The 17,448-nt window shown below is 38.2% G+C and overlaps 1 protein-coding gene across 6 annotated transcripts in view; it reads left to right on the top strand.

Annotated features, from left to right (window-relative positions):
- il11ra (interleukin 11 receptor subunit alpha) overlaps positions 1–16,837 on the top strand; it is a 51,461-nt gene extending 34,624 nt beyond the window's left edge. For 5 of the 6 annotated variants that reach the window (XM_005474714.4, XM_019361250.2, XM_013268509.3 and 2 more), the window contains 11 exons: positions 367–463; positions 4,496–4,562; positions 6,447–6,613; positions 7,272–7,386; positions 8,172–8,332; positions 9,040–9,203; positions 9,569–9,713; positions 9,974–10,066; positions 12,115–12,217; positions 12,381–12,460; positions 13,059–16,837. In XM_005474714.4, the coding sequence (XP_005474771.1) occupies positions 367–463; positions 4,496–4,562; positions 6,447–6,613; positions 7,272–7,386; positions 8,172–8,332; positions 9,040–9,203; positions 9,569–9,713; positions 9,974–10,066; positions 12,115–12,217; positions 12,381–12,459 (1,191 nt within the window). In that variant the 3' untranslated portion in view covers position 12,460; positions 13,059–16,837. Of the gene's footprint in view, positions 1–366; positions 464–4,495; positions 4,563–6,446; positions 6,614–7,271; positions 7,387–8,171; positions 8,333–9,039; positions 9,204–9,568; positions 9,714–9,973; positions 10,067–12,114; positions 12,218–12,380; positions 12,461–13,037 lie in introns of all 6 variants that reach the window. The other variant, XM_013268508.3, reaches the window with a different exon arrangement.
- Positions 16,838–17,448: the final 611 nt, after the last annotated feature.

The following is a 17,448-nucleotide window of genomic DNA, read 5'->3' as shown; positions in this document are numbered from 1 at the left end:
AACAGTGGTCTTGGCCAGGCAGGCTCTATCCATTTTTGGACTTGGATAGTTTCTGATACAGAATTTTCAGTAATAAGGAAGAAGCATGTATGGCATGATTTGTCAAGTAATTGCATGGAACATGTTTCTAAGCCATTTATACATCGGTATGTAGTTTCCGCTGTGAGGAAATTGACAAAAGAAATGGAAAATTCAGGTTGTTTATGCCACATTTGTGTTTTCATACCAATTTCGTTGTACAAAATGGACCCAGAATGGTGGTGATGATGATGATAATGCTGCTGCTGCTGCTCATGTTAATGCTTTAAAATAACTCCTAATCATAATGCCACCTCTATTCCTGACTCAATCTCTTTCTCTTTCTAGATGCCAGGCCTTTTGTTCAGCCCTCTGTGTCTGACAGTCATCTGGTTTTTATCGTGGTCACTGTGTCCCAGTTGTGCTCAGATCTGGACCGATGAAGGTGAGACACATGCGCACACACAAACTGCATTTGAACACTTTGCGGAAAGACCTTTTCTGTTTTAACAAGATCTGTGACAGTGCACGTTCAAATTCACGTGCAAACACATGTACTTACACACATATTGTGTTAAGGATCAGGGACAGATTCCTGTGTCAGCTATTTTTGGCTCTCTTGACTTATCTTGACTGCAAGTACTTATGAGATATAAAGCTCCTGCAACAGAATGGAAGAAGGAAACATATGTTTAATTTCTTTTTTTAAAAACCCCAGTGCATTTACTATGAAATCCTAACACATTTGTTAGAAGAGCCTTGACCAGAGAACTTCTCATTACTCTCTTTTGTTCCAACAAGAATTTTCTTGTTGAGCCTTTTTGGCCTTACTGCACGGATTTCTACGGCATTGAGATTCTTTCTTTCTCACTTTCTTTCTTTCTTAATTATTCCAACAAAATGAACAGCTTGCCCATAGACCTTCAGCTGAAACTGTCAAAATGTTTCCTTTTCAGTTCTTCTTTTTTCCCCCTTCTTTTCCCTGCAGCAATTCCACACTCAGTTTTTATTGTTTGGAAAATACTAAGTTTCACACAGCTTGCAATTTCTGTGTCCACCCTGCCATCTGATTTCAATGTTAGGAGAAACCTGCAACCTTCCCGTGTACATTGGTGTGTGTGTGTGTGTGTGTGTGTGTGCGCGCGCGCGTGTGTGTGTGTGTGTGTGTGTGTGTGTGTGTGTGTGTGTGTGCGTGTGTGTGTGTGTGTGTGTGTGTGTGTCTATGCACGCGTGTCCATGTATGTGGGTATGTGTACTTAAATGCACATTTATGTGTGTGTGGTTTTATGTCTGTGTGCGCCTGTGCACATGTCTGGGTCCTCTTGCCAGAGGCAGAATCAGATATGAGTGGAACGCTGCGGGTTTGGGGAATAATGTACTTCACTGCCAATAAAACATGAATACACACATTCAGACCAGCCAAATCTTTGAGCTGCACCAAGGCCCTAGGTAGGAAACATACATGCTCACACATTCACAAACGCAGAAACAGAGGGAGGATTTTGTGTCTGCGTGCGTGTGTGTGTGTGTGTGTGTGTGTGTGTGTGTGTGTGTGTGTGTGTGTGTGTGTGTTTTCAGTGGTTGAAGGGGAAAAGAAAAATCTGGTTAAAGCTGTTGGGAGAGGCTCTACAAGAACAAAAGTGGAGGGAAGGAAAGTATTACACAGAAGATGAAACAATACGAAAAGATAAAGGTGAAAGGTAATATTTAACCTACTGTGGTTGTTTTGTTATATGGACACAAGTGGGGTTGAATGATTAAACCTTTTTATATAGAAGGTACAGTTAAATGGCTACTGGTTTAGCTCACAGGTTGAGCAGGTACCCATATCCCAAAAGGCTAAATGCAGCAGCCCAATCTCAACTTGGACCCGAGGGCCTTTGGTGCATGTCTGCCCTCACACACTTTCTCCCTGTTTTCCTGTTTCCTGTTCACTGCACAATGCACACGTATCTAATCAAGGCGGAAAGTCGAAAAGCATAATTAAAATAAGAAATTGCAATGCAATATATTCATTACACATAAATTGAAATGTTGCATATCTTTTCTTTTATTTTGATGATTATGACTTGTAGCACATGAAAATTAGAAATCCATTATCTCAGATTATTAGAACATTTACTAAGATCAATCAAAACAGGATTTACAATAAAGAAATATATAACTTCTAAAAAGTATGTCTTAAAAAAATATACACTCATTATTTGCTTGTGGTAGCTTTGATAGCATACCTCAGCTCACCTGTATTTTGGAGTTGGTTATTTCTCATCTTTTGGACAAATACCTCTGGCTGTCCAACAAAGCACAGTAGTGGCATCAGGAAACAATTTGGTAGTAGTTTGGGCACCATGGGGAAATGCCAAGTCCTACTGGAAAAGGAAATAGTTGACTTTGGACTTTGGATAAAACCAACCACCACCAACATCGGTAGATGGTGTGGCACGCCAAATCATTAAAGACTGCAGAAATGTCCGTCTGGACTTCAAACACCTTGGATTCTGTGCCTTCAAGTCTCTAAGACCTTGATCTAGCAATCATAAAAGTAAAGTATTTATTTATTTTTTCAGATATCTGTAGTTTTGTCTTTTGGATTTTTTTTTTTGTTTGTTTGAGTTTTGCCTGTACCCTTACAATCTTTTTTTCTTTTAATGTTTCCAGATCTTACTGATTAAGTTGTTGATTGAAGAGCAATTAAACTGATCAAATTAAATAATAAATAATAATAAATATAATAACAAGATGCAGGCTTATTTTTATTTCCATTATTGAAACTGGAGAGCGGTTTTTCTAATTTTGAAAGTTTTAGATGTATCTTTCTATCATAGCTCTGTTTCTAATGTCACTCAGCTTTGTACTGTCCTCTTTGAGCATTTATTTCCTACGCTCAAAAATATAAATGCAACCACAAAGTCACTGTGGATCATTGTTCCTCTTTTCCCAGCTGTCTCATTTTGCACAGCTACTAACAGCAGGAGTGCCAGTGAAAACCAAATATTGGAACTGCTGTCAGTAAAGTCTTCATCTTGAGTATGTGTCAAATTTAATTTAGGATTTACTTAGTTGGTCCCCAAAGGGCATACGCAGTTGTCATGGGAGGAGGAAAAATAATATATGTAACAACATTAAGATGCCTCTTCTTCTGCATGTGATTTCTGAACAGAAAAGGAGGTTTCAACTTAATGAAGCCACTTTATTCAGTTTGTTACAAGATAATAAGATACAAAAAAGCTGAATTATTGAAAAATGCAGAATCACAAACTCGGGGTAGATTGTTTGCTACCAAGGGAGGAGAGGTCGGCAGGGAGTATGCATGCCTGAGTGATTGAGGTTAAAATTAATGAAGGTGTGTTCGTGGCAGACTGGCAGTCAAAGTGGTTTTTTGTTGTTTTTTTTCTTTTCTCCACTCTGGATCTACTATAAATGCCAGCATTCACTTTTTGTAGCCAAGCTAAACATACACACAGATACTCATATACTGGAGATAGTGTATCAAGTTTGCAAATCACTACAGTCACCTCAAATATTTGCTCAGGTATACACTAGTCTTAGTATTCCTTCAAATCTGCGCCACCCTGCAATTCTGTGTGACAGCATGTTGTAGTTTTGCAGATTACAAAGAATATTACTGATATCGAAATTTCATATCCACAGTCATTAGTATCCATTGTTGCTGGATTTAAATTGGAGAATTATCTTTAAAACTACAAGGTTACATCTGTATCTAATCTTACATTGTTTAATAAATAATATACCAAAAAGTCCTAAACTGTTAGGTTGTCATAGTTGTCTATGGATTAAAGCATAGCTGTAGCACAGCTGGCAAAGAGGAGGATATCAGAGGTAAGAGCTAAAAAATCTCAGCAGATAAAACTTAAGTTATCTCCATTATTCAATACAGCAGTAATTTGAAATAGAAATAAATACAAGTCACCGTGAAATATGTTACTGTGTCTTTGTGAAGTTAAGACTGGGAAACCAAGGTGATTTTGAGTCTTCTGTAATCAATGAATGAGGGTTATCAACAAGAAAATTGAAGGCTCCATATTGTAGAAAGTGAGCACTTTTCATAATACAGCACTTCCAAGTTCAAAACTCTCACACGACCTGCCGCACTGTCTCCTTTTGTAGAAGCCAGTACGACAGGATGTTCCTGGTATTTTGGTAAAACATTTCACTGATCCTCTGTCCATTATTAAAAGGTTCCCAGAGTGGATTTGCTGATACACAGTAATATTACTTTAATGATGGAGCAGCTTTATACTGTGTGCCAAAGTCTCCTCAGCCTTGTGTCTGCAGGATCCCTTGCCTTGTATGGTCATGTTATTGTGACACGGCAGAATATACTGTAAATGGTGCCGCTTGAATCACATTAATACAGACAATGCTGACACATGGTATGTTAGATTGTGCAATGTGCAGATACTGCAAGCCAGACAACACAGTGCTTTAATATTTTATGCGATGTCTGTGTTTGCAGTGTCAGGCGAGCAGTATGGGCGTTTGGAGTCGAATGTGACACTGGCATGCAATAATTCGGAAATCAGGTAAGGAAGAAAAAAGAGCAACACACTAGCACACTTGTTGTGGTGTTTGAAAGCGTTTTTCAGTATAGCGTCTCCATGCATTTGCACACAGAGCATATTTGTCATAAAGGTTTTGATGATATTAATTTATATACTGAAAAACTGTTAGACTCATTGCTTTTCTAAGTTATTTACTTACTCAGAAGGTTCATTCTTAATGTTGGTGTCAAAAGAAGTTTGCCATAGTCCCCATTTTCATGGGCCTAGAAACCAGTTTGCGACCATCTGTTAACTACCAGTCATTAGGGAAGCTGTTAGAGAGGTGTTGCTGGAGTGTGCTGTGAAATCAATCGCTAAGCCTCAGTCATGCAGGCTTAAGGCTAGTCAGTCACTGGTAACCACTGGTCGCTGGGGAATTGTGCGTGTATTCCCAGAGCAGTTGCAGGAAATTGCTTGCTTTTGCCAGGTTAAATTGGTTGCAAAGAAGTACATGTTAATGCCCCCAAAACCTCCTCTGATTACTTTGGTCACTTCAGTTTGCTGCTATTTCCTGTAGTATGTAGGGTAGATATCGAATTGTCACACAAATACTTGCCATTCACTTGCTAAGATGCAGTGCAAATCAGGAAAATATAATGTTGCACCTTTTTAAATGTGCTGGTTTCAGCTGTAAAGCACAATCTTTCAAGTTTTACTACCATTTGGTGGTTTGGTGCAGATAGGCCAGGGTCTTGGGTGAACCATGGGTGAACACGGCAATCCACTAGCGCCCAAAGCAATCACAAGGAGGTTTTTAGTGCTCCTTCCTCAACCAATTTTAGCCAACAACCACTTGCCAACCACTAGGAATATATTTTTCACTAGTGACTGGAGGTTGCCAAATGGTCTTTAGGCCTTCTTGACTGAGGCCTTAATTGTAATAAAGAAACTTAGCAGCAGATATCTTACTTAAAAGAAAAACCAGTAAGCTATACAGAGATGAGACAAAAATAAGATAATACACATAACTGAAGCATAATGCCAGCAAATTCCATCAGAAGACATTCTGAAGAATTAGTTGATTATACAAACATATACTGTGTCGTCCAGAGGACTATATAAACCTTATCTTTATATGGCATACACCTAATTGCTCAAATGGTCAGTCTCAGGTATATTCATGCCTTTACTCTACTGCTAAAAGTGTTCATTGTGTGTAATATTATGTGCCTTCATGCTGATTGATTGATTGATTGATTGATTGATTGATTGATTGATTGGTAATTTATTTCAAACATGTAAACAATTTACAGGTACATTTAGAAAAGAAAATAAGAGAGAGAAAAAAAATACTGTACAAAAAAATCAATACATTTCAATATAGCTGCCGTTCTGATTAATTTACATGTTGAAAGGGAGTGGGAAGAAGTAAACACTTATTTAATCATGCTTGTCATGCTTGAGTAAAGCACTGGCGTGTTTAACAGTAGTTTTCTGCCCATACAGTTACTATTAGCTTCAATAGCTGCAAGTTAACAGTTATCATTAATTTGGTTAACTTTACTTGCACCTTTCTGTCATAATGAAGCTAAATAATGTACATGGCTTGACATGAATAAGGACGGCTTCTTAATGGCATTAACAAACTGTGCATTTTGTTATTGTTTGACTTATGTAGCAGAAGAAAGTAGTGTGTTGCTCAAAAAAAGTAATAAGATGTACTTCTTTATTTTAAACAAAAGGGGAGCTGGCACAATAAAAATGAATGTACTGATGTCGTGTTAGTTGTGGTTTCTTTATAAATGAATGTTGTAACATGTATGTTTTTGATATTAGGTGCTTACTGTTATTGTTCTAATCTAGGATTGGAGTTGAGACAAAGTCCTCTAAAGTATAATAACCAAAGTCTAACATGTCCCTGACTAGGTTACCTGTGTCGTGGCATCTCAGCCACAGCACAGTGTTACCATGGCATCAAGTGACACCAAATGGAAGCTTAGTCCTGCTGCATGCCAACCATTCAGCGCAGGGCACCTACAGCTGCTATGACAACAGTGGGCGGTTCCTCCGTTCTATAAAACTCAGGCTGGGCCGTAAGTGTTCCTGTGACTTGTTAAGCTTGCTCTTAAGTTATGGGTTAGCACCATTAAAAGGTCTGCTCTGTATCCAGTCTTTTGGCATGGGACTGCAGCCTTCAAAAATTCAGTTTTCTAAGCAGAAAACTGCTTGCATCCGTGTGTTACAGGCCTCATATATACATTCAGTCTCCCAATCCCCTAAAGATCTTAGAGGAAGTTTATGTTTGTGCCACTGAGAAATTCTCATCTCTTTTACAAATTTATCTCAACATGTTTTTATTTCCCTCTGGATCCACATTTTTAATGAAGGAATTTAACAGGACAACTTACTGAAACAGTGATAATCAGAGCACCAGTGCTGGTCCTCAGAGGAAACTGGTCTTATCGGCCATCAATTAGACAAAGCCCTCCACTTCCTATAACTGTCTTGCACAGGAAGCATCTCCCTAAGTAGGCTTCCTTTTGAAGTTCAGCGAAATTTTCCATGGTACTGGTCATTCAATATTTTGGTTAATGTGCAGGAAACTAGGGCACAGAGACCGAGCTGTTAATTTTAGACTTGAAGACAAGCCATATAAACTTTAAAAAAATATAACAACTTATAACAGAGCTCTGAAAAACATTACTCCCTTTCTATCCTGAAAATGATCTATGCCTTACTACTGTTTCCCAGATCCCCCTGGGCGGCTGACCATTTCCTGTCAAGTGCCCAATCACACACATGTTCGCTGCTCCTGGGTAGAAACTGTAAAGACCTTTCTGCCAGCAGAGTATAATGCCTCCTTCAGGTAAGAGCTAGTTACTGCACAGAGTTGAATTTTGAATGCAATGTGTATAGTTTGAGTAGTATGCTAATATATAGTATATATCAAATTATCCTTCTTTGAGTCTGCCATTCTTACTCCAACTTGTCATATGGCTCTTAACCTGGGAACGCATACTTTTGCAAACTGTAGTGTTCTCAAACAGGAAACAATACACACTTAAAGTGTTTTCATGGACTGCAGTAGACACTAGCAGGAACAAGACAGACTCTTAAGGACTGCTGAGTAATGATTAGACATTGAGCTGGTGGACAATTCAACAAGTAAATAATAAGTGTAAACAAATACAGTCACAATATGACTTTTCTACTCTGAGATGTAAGCATACTGACGCACTGAACCACAAAAGGGCTATTAGATCTGTTACCTTTTTGCTGTTGAGGTAAATAATTTCACTTGTGCCATTGTCATTTCTGTTCTTTTTGTCTTTTGTCTCACTGGTAAATGTTTGGCACACTTAAAAAAAAAAATCTTATTGGGAAACACTAGAAGAGACTGATTCTTAATAATTCATCTGGAATTTACTGACCACTCACTACACAGCTTTATCTGCTCACTGTAAACACCATAAGCCTTGGCAGAACAGACTCTCAGAGCTGACATGTACACACTACATTTATATCAGCCTGACAGTTATTTAGAGGCTTCAGTATTGAGCTGTGGTGAACTGGTTGTACTATGTTTGCTGTTTTTAGGACATATTTCAGTTGTCATTAAGTCTAAATAGCATTTTTTTGTGTGTTTTTAAGCAATGGTAAAGAGTGGAGCCCATGCATCGTGGACGTCACCCAGAAGCACTGCGATGTAGTTCACCCTGCTTTCTGGCAGCCCATCCATACCCTTAGAATCACAGAGACGAATGCGCTTGGGTCTAAGAATACAACTGCCAGTGTTAAGTTACACGAGCTATGTAAGATCACACTAAACACACTTGTGTAACATAGACCTTACATATACATTACATTACAAGCCAAAGAGGCCTTTACTTTTTTTAAGGATTTTTTTTTCCAATTTCCAAAATATTACCTGCGTTATTATTAAACACACAAAACAAATTCTGGGAACACAAAGTGGAATTTCACACATGCACAGGTAAAGTTAAAGCAAACTGGTTTGTACAGAAGATACTGCATCATGATATCTAATGACACACGTCTGTCTTTGTTACTGCTGTTACGACCATGCCCTTCTGATTCTCATATTATGACCTAATTCATCCTGTTTTGCTACATCCCTGTCTACACTTTCACTGCTCTCGAATACAGGCGTTCATAGCTGTTTGAGATCTGTGAATGGCCATTAGATGTTGTTCACCATTTTTCTCATTCTCTGCATTTTGTTTAACACACAGGTGGGGCCATTATTTAAAACAATGACAATATTTAATGGATAGTTAATGAAATCATTGAAGTTGAATTGGATTCATTGTACCAGTTGTACCAGGTCATGATTTTGTTTCAACATACTTTATTTCATTAACGTCATTATTTTAGAGTTTTTGATCACCAATAGTAACATCAAAGTAAAACAGCGTGAGAGATTTTGTATGTTTTTTGCCCAGTGAAAATAACAAAATATAATACGTAATCAAATTTGATTTAATCCTGTCTTTTCCAGTAAAACCAGACCCTCCAGAGTCAGTGTTGGTGAAGGAACTTGAAGGGTATCCAAAGAAGCTACTGATCTCATGGAGATTTCCCTCTTCCTGGCCCCAGCATGATGCTTTCCCTTTGATATTTCATATCAGATATAGGCCACAGGGCTCTATGTTCTGGTCAGAGGTTCGTAAGCAAGACCGTTGTTTTCACTTCAATGTCGATGGGGTTGTAGTTAGGAATAAACTTGAACATGTACATTGGAGAAAATATAACAAATGTTTCAAATGTTTTGATTTCCAGCTGATAAAGCACAACTTTCTGATTTTATATACTGAGATAAAACATTTAAATCCACACAACTGTTTCACTGTTTTTGTTTTGTTAAGTCACTTTAAACACACTACAGCTAAACACAAGGGGGGAAGTGTTGGTCATGAACTTCTGCACTGCGGTTTCTTTGTTTTAACTTTCTAAGTTCACTGCTACCATCTTGTTTATGGGTGTGTGTGTGCTCCTTCCCTGACATGTTTCTCTCTCTTTTTAACCAGATTTACTCTTTGGATAATTCAATTGTAATATGGGACGCTCTGGCAGGCCACCTTCACCAGGTTCAGGTGCGAACCCGTGATGAAATTAACGCGGAGAGCCAGTGGAGTGAATGGTCTCCTCTGCTATTTGGCAGGCCCTGGGAAGGTAGGAGGAAAAATTAAAGTAGTCCGTATTAGTCATTTTATTTTGAGAGCAAATTTACAATCCAAAAAGCGATCAATAAATTAAGGCATTATATAGATTTAATTAAAAGGTAACACGATCAAATAATTATCTTTAAATACACTTGAAGTTGAATCTTATTCAGTTAAGAGTAGTATTAGAACTTTTATTAAAGTCTTTGTACTATTCCTGTTTACTGACTAAAGTAAAAAGCTTACTCTGGGCCTGTGTTTGCCTTACAGACTATATCACCCCTGAGCCTGATGTGGAACCAGAGGACATCTTTACTCTCCCAACCAAATCAAAGCCTGAAGCCTCCACTCCAAAGTCACGGGGTAAGACTCGTGCTACACCAAATGAAAACTGCCATTACAATCAGAAGTGGTTATGTTGTGGGTCAACTAGAGTGCAGCTAATGTCACTAAATTAGTACTACACCACCTAGGTTGCTACCACAATTACCACAACCCCTTTTAGCACTACTAATATTAGACCTGCTCTGTAATAGTTACTATTACCATTTCATTACTAAGTAATTTTAATCATAAATGATTTTCATTTATTAGCATGTTTTTAGCAGCAGGTATCACAACAGTGTAGCGGCTCAAGTCTTGGATCAGTTCTCGCATACTGATGTTTCTTGATTGTTTTTTTTCCTCTCTCCCTCTGTCTAGATTTTAGTCAGCTATCTTCAACAGCTGAGAAGCTGAGGCATTATTTACAGTTATTAGAGGAATTAAACACATAGCAGTAGAGTGAAAATTATGTTTATATATGCATTTTGCTTTCCTATAGCACTTAGAAAGGTCTTTCTGGTTCTTTGACCCAATAGCCCCTTGAATTAGTGTGGATGGCCTGACCTTACGTTTTGTAAAAGTTTTACAAAACACGAGACATTTTTAACTCGAGACTACCAGACTCAGGGTTAGGTTCGGAGAGTAGTCTGGCACGTAGTTGTGGTCGTTAAACTTAAGGGTAAGAGGCTTGGGGATGCATTAATGTCTGCGATGTCATCACAAAGACAGCCAATTATACATTTCCCTTGTGTGTATGTGTGGTCCTCCTCCTCACACATAGCGTGGGGCAGACAGCAGTCACTGTAGAGGAAATACTACTATCAGAGAACAATTTTTAGCCAAAATATGAGCACCTCTTATCCAAGTGATTTTAAGTGCACTTGACACTGCACTTACTCCAGTTTCCAGCAACACACCCAACAAGTTTGAAGTGGATCAGATGAACAGTTACTGAGATAGAGGGGAAAAAAGAGAAATATGTTTTTTTTTAATGGTGTAGGTGTCCTTCAGTGTATCTGTTGGGCCTTTTGAGCATACATTAGATGAAAATGACTGAAAACCACTGAACCATGTAAATCATAGCCTAATAAGCGCAAGACAAGATGTTTTTACCTTGTGTTTTGGTGGCGTTGAGAAGGCTCATCGGGCATTGATGCAGCAGCAATCTCTAGGAAGGCATTTATTATGGTTATTACTTGTTACTTGACAGAACAGTGCAAGTAGCTTGTGCCTGGCTTCATCACCAAATTACATATAATTGCAGTAATTGGTACCTGTGGGATGTCATGTTTTCTACGATGCTGTGTGCACACTGGATGAAAGCAAAGTACATGGCAGCTCAGGTATACATGGGTAAAAAACAGAGTTAAAAGCAGCCTGCAGCTGCAAGCATGCCATCTAAAATATACACATGCAGGATACGCACAACAAGTATACACCCACCCACATGCAGTATATACAACGAGACAACTACAGGTTTGGCATTGGAGGACAGGCTAAAAGCCTGTGACTGGTGCTGTTGGATTATTTAAACTGGTGTCCTGTGAAGCAGATGTCTTCTTCTATTTGTGTCAGCATGTGAGAGAAAGCACTGTCGTTTGCAGATGTGCTCATAAATCATCCTTTAATGCTGTCGGTGATATGCACTTTTGCTTTTTCGTTTTTGGACGTGTTGGTACTTTTACAGTTGGGGATGATGTTTTCTCTCATTTGTGTGTGTGAAAGCGAGTTGTTTACTCCTCTCAGTATAATAAATGCATGTTTGGGTGAAAAGCCATAATGGCAGATTTCAAATTAGCTTCTCACCAGGGAGTAATTAAATCCAGGAACACACACAGCTTTTTTTTCTTTCCATTTTTGTCTCACATAGATGTGTAAACTTCTTTTTTTTTCTCCCCATGTTATGCCATTTTTGACTTTTATTGTATTTATTTCATTGCACTTTTACATCTGCGTATTCCATCATGTGTGCGTTCGTCTCTGCGATGTCCTGTGTGAATTCTGTCATCTGTCCTTCTCTGTACCTCCCACCCTGCTTGTTTTGCTGAACCTCCCTTCTCCTCTGCTCCTCTTCTCTTCCCACCCAGGTTCTAAACACGGGGATGAAGGTAATTTAGGTCTGGTGATTCTCCTGGTTTTGTTCTCCGTGGTCATCCTCACCACCATCTTTTCCCTCATCTTTGTTGTGTGGTAAGAAAAATACACACACAGGCATATCCCACATCCACAGGCCATGACTGTGTGGTCTGTGTCTCTGTTTTAGTTTGAGTAAGATTTTTTTCTTTCTTTTTGAAAGCCTGGCATTCTTAAAGTTTTTGTCAGACAGTGTTGATGTTTCATTTTGTATATCCAGGATGAGACAGAGGCGACGTGATCATGCCACCAAACAAGAGCTCACCTCTATGGTCAAGATGAAGTCCATCCCAATCTAATGTGAGAGACTGTTACTATTTTTTTTACCGGCTTTTTGCCATTTTTATTCCCCCCTTACATAAACTATGCTGCATATATGAACATGTTAAACTCAAACACCTGGTTGTTTTTGTGTTTAGATGAGCACAATTGGGAGTTTTGACAGTTTCAGACATTTGAATGGTGAACAGATTCTGTGGCAAGGAGATAATTAAACTCCTAATTAATGTCACTTCTTTCAAATTTGTATAAGTACAGCAAAATGCCCTCAAAAGAGCACTAAGCTAGTGAGCCACTGCCTAAAGAAGAACCAAAACGGTTCAAAAGAATGCTATAAACAACATTCAGACAACCCTTCAGATAGCTAGCCAACTTGTGATTATAAGGCTCACACACACACACACACACACACACAGATTATAACCCTCTAAGTATGGCTGCATATCTGTCATCCAACTCTGCTATTTAAATCTGTGCTTTCAAGCCCGTGGTTAATTACTTTTTGATTTATACATGTTTTGTAAAACCTTTTCCCTCCTGCTTTCCTCTACTCTGCTCTCCTTCATGTGCTCCCTTCCCATCTTCATTTTTTCATCAGCTTTTTCTCCTCTCATCTCAGGTTAATTTGAAACATCTTCAACCCATCAGCCCCTTCTGGGGGTTTCACCAGTGAGTCAGCCTGTACCATTCCCCGCTGTTAACATGCTGACCGTCCATATTTGGCTACATTAACCACAGAGCGTCACTCACGAGTCCATCCAGAATCCAAGGCAGCAGGAACTAATGTAAAGAACTTGACAAAGTAAGGTCATTACCAGTTTATATCGGCTGACTGATGGGCAGTTTTTTGAAAGATTTCCTTGGACATATTCAGTGACTACAAGTGCACTACCCATAATGCAACATGAGACTCCTACCTGCCGTCCATGGGTATAGGGACAGTCCTCTTCACTTCAGCAATGCACACTACTACTCAGCAGACTGTAGGAGCGACACTGCACAGGGACATTTGAGTTCACTCATAACCAGTGCTCTGTCAAGTCTCCCCAAACGTTTTTTTTTTTAACTTTTAAGCAACAAATAAGGAAAAACAAGTGCAGCTGCCAAACAGGAGCAAAGGGGAACATTGTTTCTGGAACAACTCGTCACCCAGAACTCCTCACATTCTCAATCACTGTGAGAGGTAACACATATAGCGTGTGTTCATTCTCACATCGACTGATCGACCGACTCAATGCTGTGAAGGAAGCAACACTTCTGCTAATTTCTGTGCGTGTCTGATGCCAAAGAAGCAATGATGGGCATTATGGGCTCAGGTAGGAGGCAGGCACCAACCTGTCACCTGCTACTGGCATGAGGGAGAATATGGACATAGAGAATGAGGTCCGGGGTTTAATAGACTTTGTTTCATTTATGACAAGTGATTTTATGTTGCATGATACCCCTGTTATGTTGTCTGGCATATTAAGTAAAGGTTTTGTTTCTTTTGTTGTAGTTCTTTCTGTCCATCCATTCACTGTTTCTAAATGTGTGCGAATGAAAGACTCTCATAAGAGAAAGAGGGAAAGATACTGGCCTTTCACAGATCACCAGCATTATGAAAATACATGGATTCTTAGTCATCTAGAGAATATTAGAGCATACATATTCAGCCGTTTTGTCTAGAGTCCAATAATAATAACCCCAGGGTCATTGTGTTTAAAAAAATGGGAGTGTGTTTTGTTCAGATTCATTATTAAGTCAAACCATGAAATCATAAGAAAAAGAGGAAAGTAGTAAATCTGAAAAGCTGGAACTTAAAATTTAATTGGAATAGATGAAAATTGTTGACATAAACTGACTGGTGTAGTCAGCCTTTTAAAGACAAAATATGACATAATGAGGCCATTAAAAAAAGTTTCCTTATCATGTTTTTTATTGTTTTTTTTTAATAAGTTACAAGATTAGAGTGATGTTACTAATGAAATGAGGGCAAAGGTTTAGATAGATGCCTTTGAGGGGACAAACGCAAGCTACAAAGTAGCTTGCTTTATTTAACACGAAATATGGAAAGTGATGCAGAAAGTGCTGCATTTGTGTACTCGCACGCATTCTGGGTGGTTACTACGGTCTTGTTCACCATAGCAACTAACAACGAAAGGGGTACGCAGCACTAGGCTTTCACTGCAGTTAGTAAAATGAATGTAAATGATGGTTATAGGATGCTTTTCTTGGGTTTTTTGTTTTTTGTTTTTTTAGGGGACATTTGGGGAGAGGAAATATACAGCGGGGCATTGGCACAGATCGAATGGTTGCCATCAACTGCAGAGATTGTACAAATCTAAGAACCACCTGCATCAGCTGCTCAATTAACCTTTGAGTTTATGAGGTAGATCAGTGCATGCTGGGCGGTGGTGGAGATGAGCACGCACGCAATAAACTGACAAGAGTAACCCTCGCTCACTGTACATCTGTCTCAAAACCCATCGCCTCACGGAAAACACTCGATTTCTGGGTGGCCAGCACTTAAAAATACCTCCGATACAGCTTGTCTGCTTTAGTCCTGCTTTTCACACCTGTGCCTATAAACCTTGTGTCCTGCTAGCTTTCTGCCACAGATGGAAGCGAGAGGCTCTTCTGCTTGAGAAGCAATTTTTCTTTCTTTCTTTCTGCTGGTTTGGTGGTTACATTCTGCTCATCTAAGGCTGTGTAGTTTCTTTTGCTGGCTGTCATTTCAGAAACACAAGGTGCATCTAAGTCAAACTTTTTTTTTTTCTTTTTCCCAGTTTGACAACTGTATTGTCTCTCAAGCTAGCTCCACATATTATGCATGGATCCAGTTGAAGCTTTTTTGTATATTATTGTATATCAAACTTTAAAAAAAATACATACCTATGTTATATGTGATGTTTATATGTAAGAAAAAAAACAATCATCGGTAGATTGACAGACATGGTTTAGCTCAGTCTTGTGTTAAGGACATTTCTTTTTAATAAATCTGTCATTCCAAACAAATATTACATAAGTAAATACATTACATGCTCCCTGTCAGTCACTCTAGGTCAATACTAAAACTGATTGGACGAATTGGAAGTGAATACAGTGTCATTGAAGGGAGACTTCAATAGTATTAATAGCCTGAGCTAAGCCATTTCTTGTGAGTCTTCCCAGCATTGTGTATGTGTGTTTTATTCCCCCCCAGTTATATGAAGCTGTGTTACTGTACGATTACTGTATGGACAACGTGTTTACTGAGTTAGTCCTTCAATCCAATGTTTAATTCCTTTTTAAAAAAAAAAAAAATAGAACCACAAGTGGATGCTTTCTTTTCACTGACACTCCTTCCTCCATTCTGGTGGCAACATTCACAAAGACAGTGAAATGTTTTTAAAATTATTCACAGAGTCAATCTGAGAACCCGCCCTTTACTTCCTGTTTAAATTGTGTTCCAGTAAACTCGGGGCTCTGATGGATGTGAGATATAAAAGGATGCATTTGGAGCTTTTGTACTAGGATGTGCACACAAATTGGATTTTAATTTCTTCTGTTTTTTTTTTTTTTTTTTTTTTAATATCACTATTGGTGCAATGAATGTCATCTTTTTTGTCATTTAAAAAAATCTTTGTAGCTGATTCAGTATCTGTATAGTAAATTCTTTTTCTTATGCTTGAATTGTCCTTCCAAGGTCCAGTCAAAAAAAAAAAAAAACTTTAATCAAGATTGAACCCACTACCTGCTCTCTGTGTGACTTTTATACCAAATATTCAGTTTTATACAGCCAAATTAGGAATTAAAAAAAGTAAATATAACATAAGAGCCACTTTGCCATAATTGCTGGATTTACAGGTCATAAAGTTAATATTTTTCCAATCTACACAGTAATGTAAAAGTGAATGAAATACCTGTTTTAAAGATATTTTTATGATAAATATTCAAAGTAAACTTTGATCAATTGTATAAACCATCCATCAGATTCAGTTTTCCGGGCACAGTGCCATATGTTTTAAAAGGCGCCTATAAATAAAATGTGTTATTATTATTATTATCATTATTATTATTATATCAGTGACTGTTGTTCACCCTGTCCATTTTGTTTTTAAGGGTTCAATGTGACATGTTTTCTGTAAGTGTATGCCTATGGAGTTCTTTCTGTGTCTTTCTTGGTGTTTTTCTGATATGTTTTGTTTTTTTCTTTGTGGACAAACTTCATTTACAGTCTATGTTCCTCTGCGATATGTGATAGTTAGAGGAGCCTGTTGATTTTTAGTTCTTGCAACTCAGATGAAACTCAGGCATCCATTCTCAGATGTACATAGTCATTTTTGTTTCCTTGTGTTCAACAAATATCACCATAAGCTGTTTTTTTTTTCTTCCTTCCTGTCCTGGTGTCTGTGAAATAAAAAAAACTATTTTATCACACTTCTATTCCTTTTTTTTCCTCTTTTATTTCCCATGAAAATTCAATGTTATGGTTCACTAACCTTTTGTCTGAAACGTCCATTATCTTTTCAGTACAGCTGCACATTTGTTTTATAAAGTTTATCTACTTCCTTGTGTATCACAGTTTATTCTTTGGTTGGTTGGTGAAAAAAATCCAATTGTCTAGAGTTATTCAAAAAAACAAAAGATGTCTGTCATTGTTTGGTCGTTTTCATTGTGTAAAAGCTGACAGAATTTCCCCTTAAGGCCTTTTCTCTTTGAGGCAGTTTTTCTGACGTCTAGATGCTTAAGCTACATTTTCTTGTCTTTGTGACAAGGAATTTTAAGATTAATAATTAGAAGGAAATAACCCCGATATTCTGATCACACTTTGACAACAGTCTTATTTGTGGTGCAGGGGGGTTTAGCGCAAAGATACTTTGTCATAGCCAGACAAAGTTCTTTGAGTAGATCAGTTGGACAAAACTGCCAGGTGGTGCTACCAATAAAGTCAAAGAAGGGTGATGAATATCTCTACACCATGTAAGGAAATGTAACATAAAAGGCAACGTTTGTGGTGCAAATAAGACAAGTCTTCATTGTGGCTCTCA

This window comes from Oreochromis niloticus, linkage group LG7 (genome assembly GCF_001858045.2).
Source record: "Oreochromis niloticus isolate F11D_XX linkage group LG7, O_niloticus_UMD_NMBU, whole genome shotgun sequence".
NCBI classification, from domain to species: Eukaryota; Metazoa; Chordata; class Actinopteri; order Cichliformes; family Cichlidae; genus Oreochromis; species Oreochromis niloticus.
Note: the sequence above shows the minus strand (reverse complement) of the source record. Positions and strands in the feature narration are given on the sequence as shown.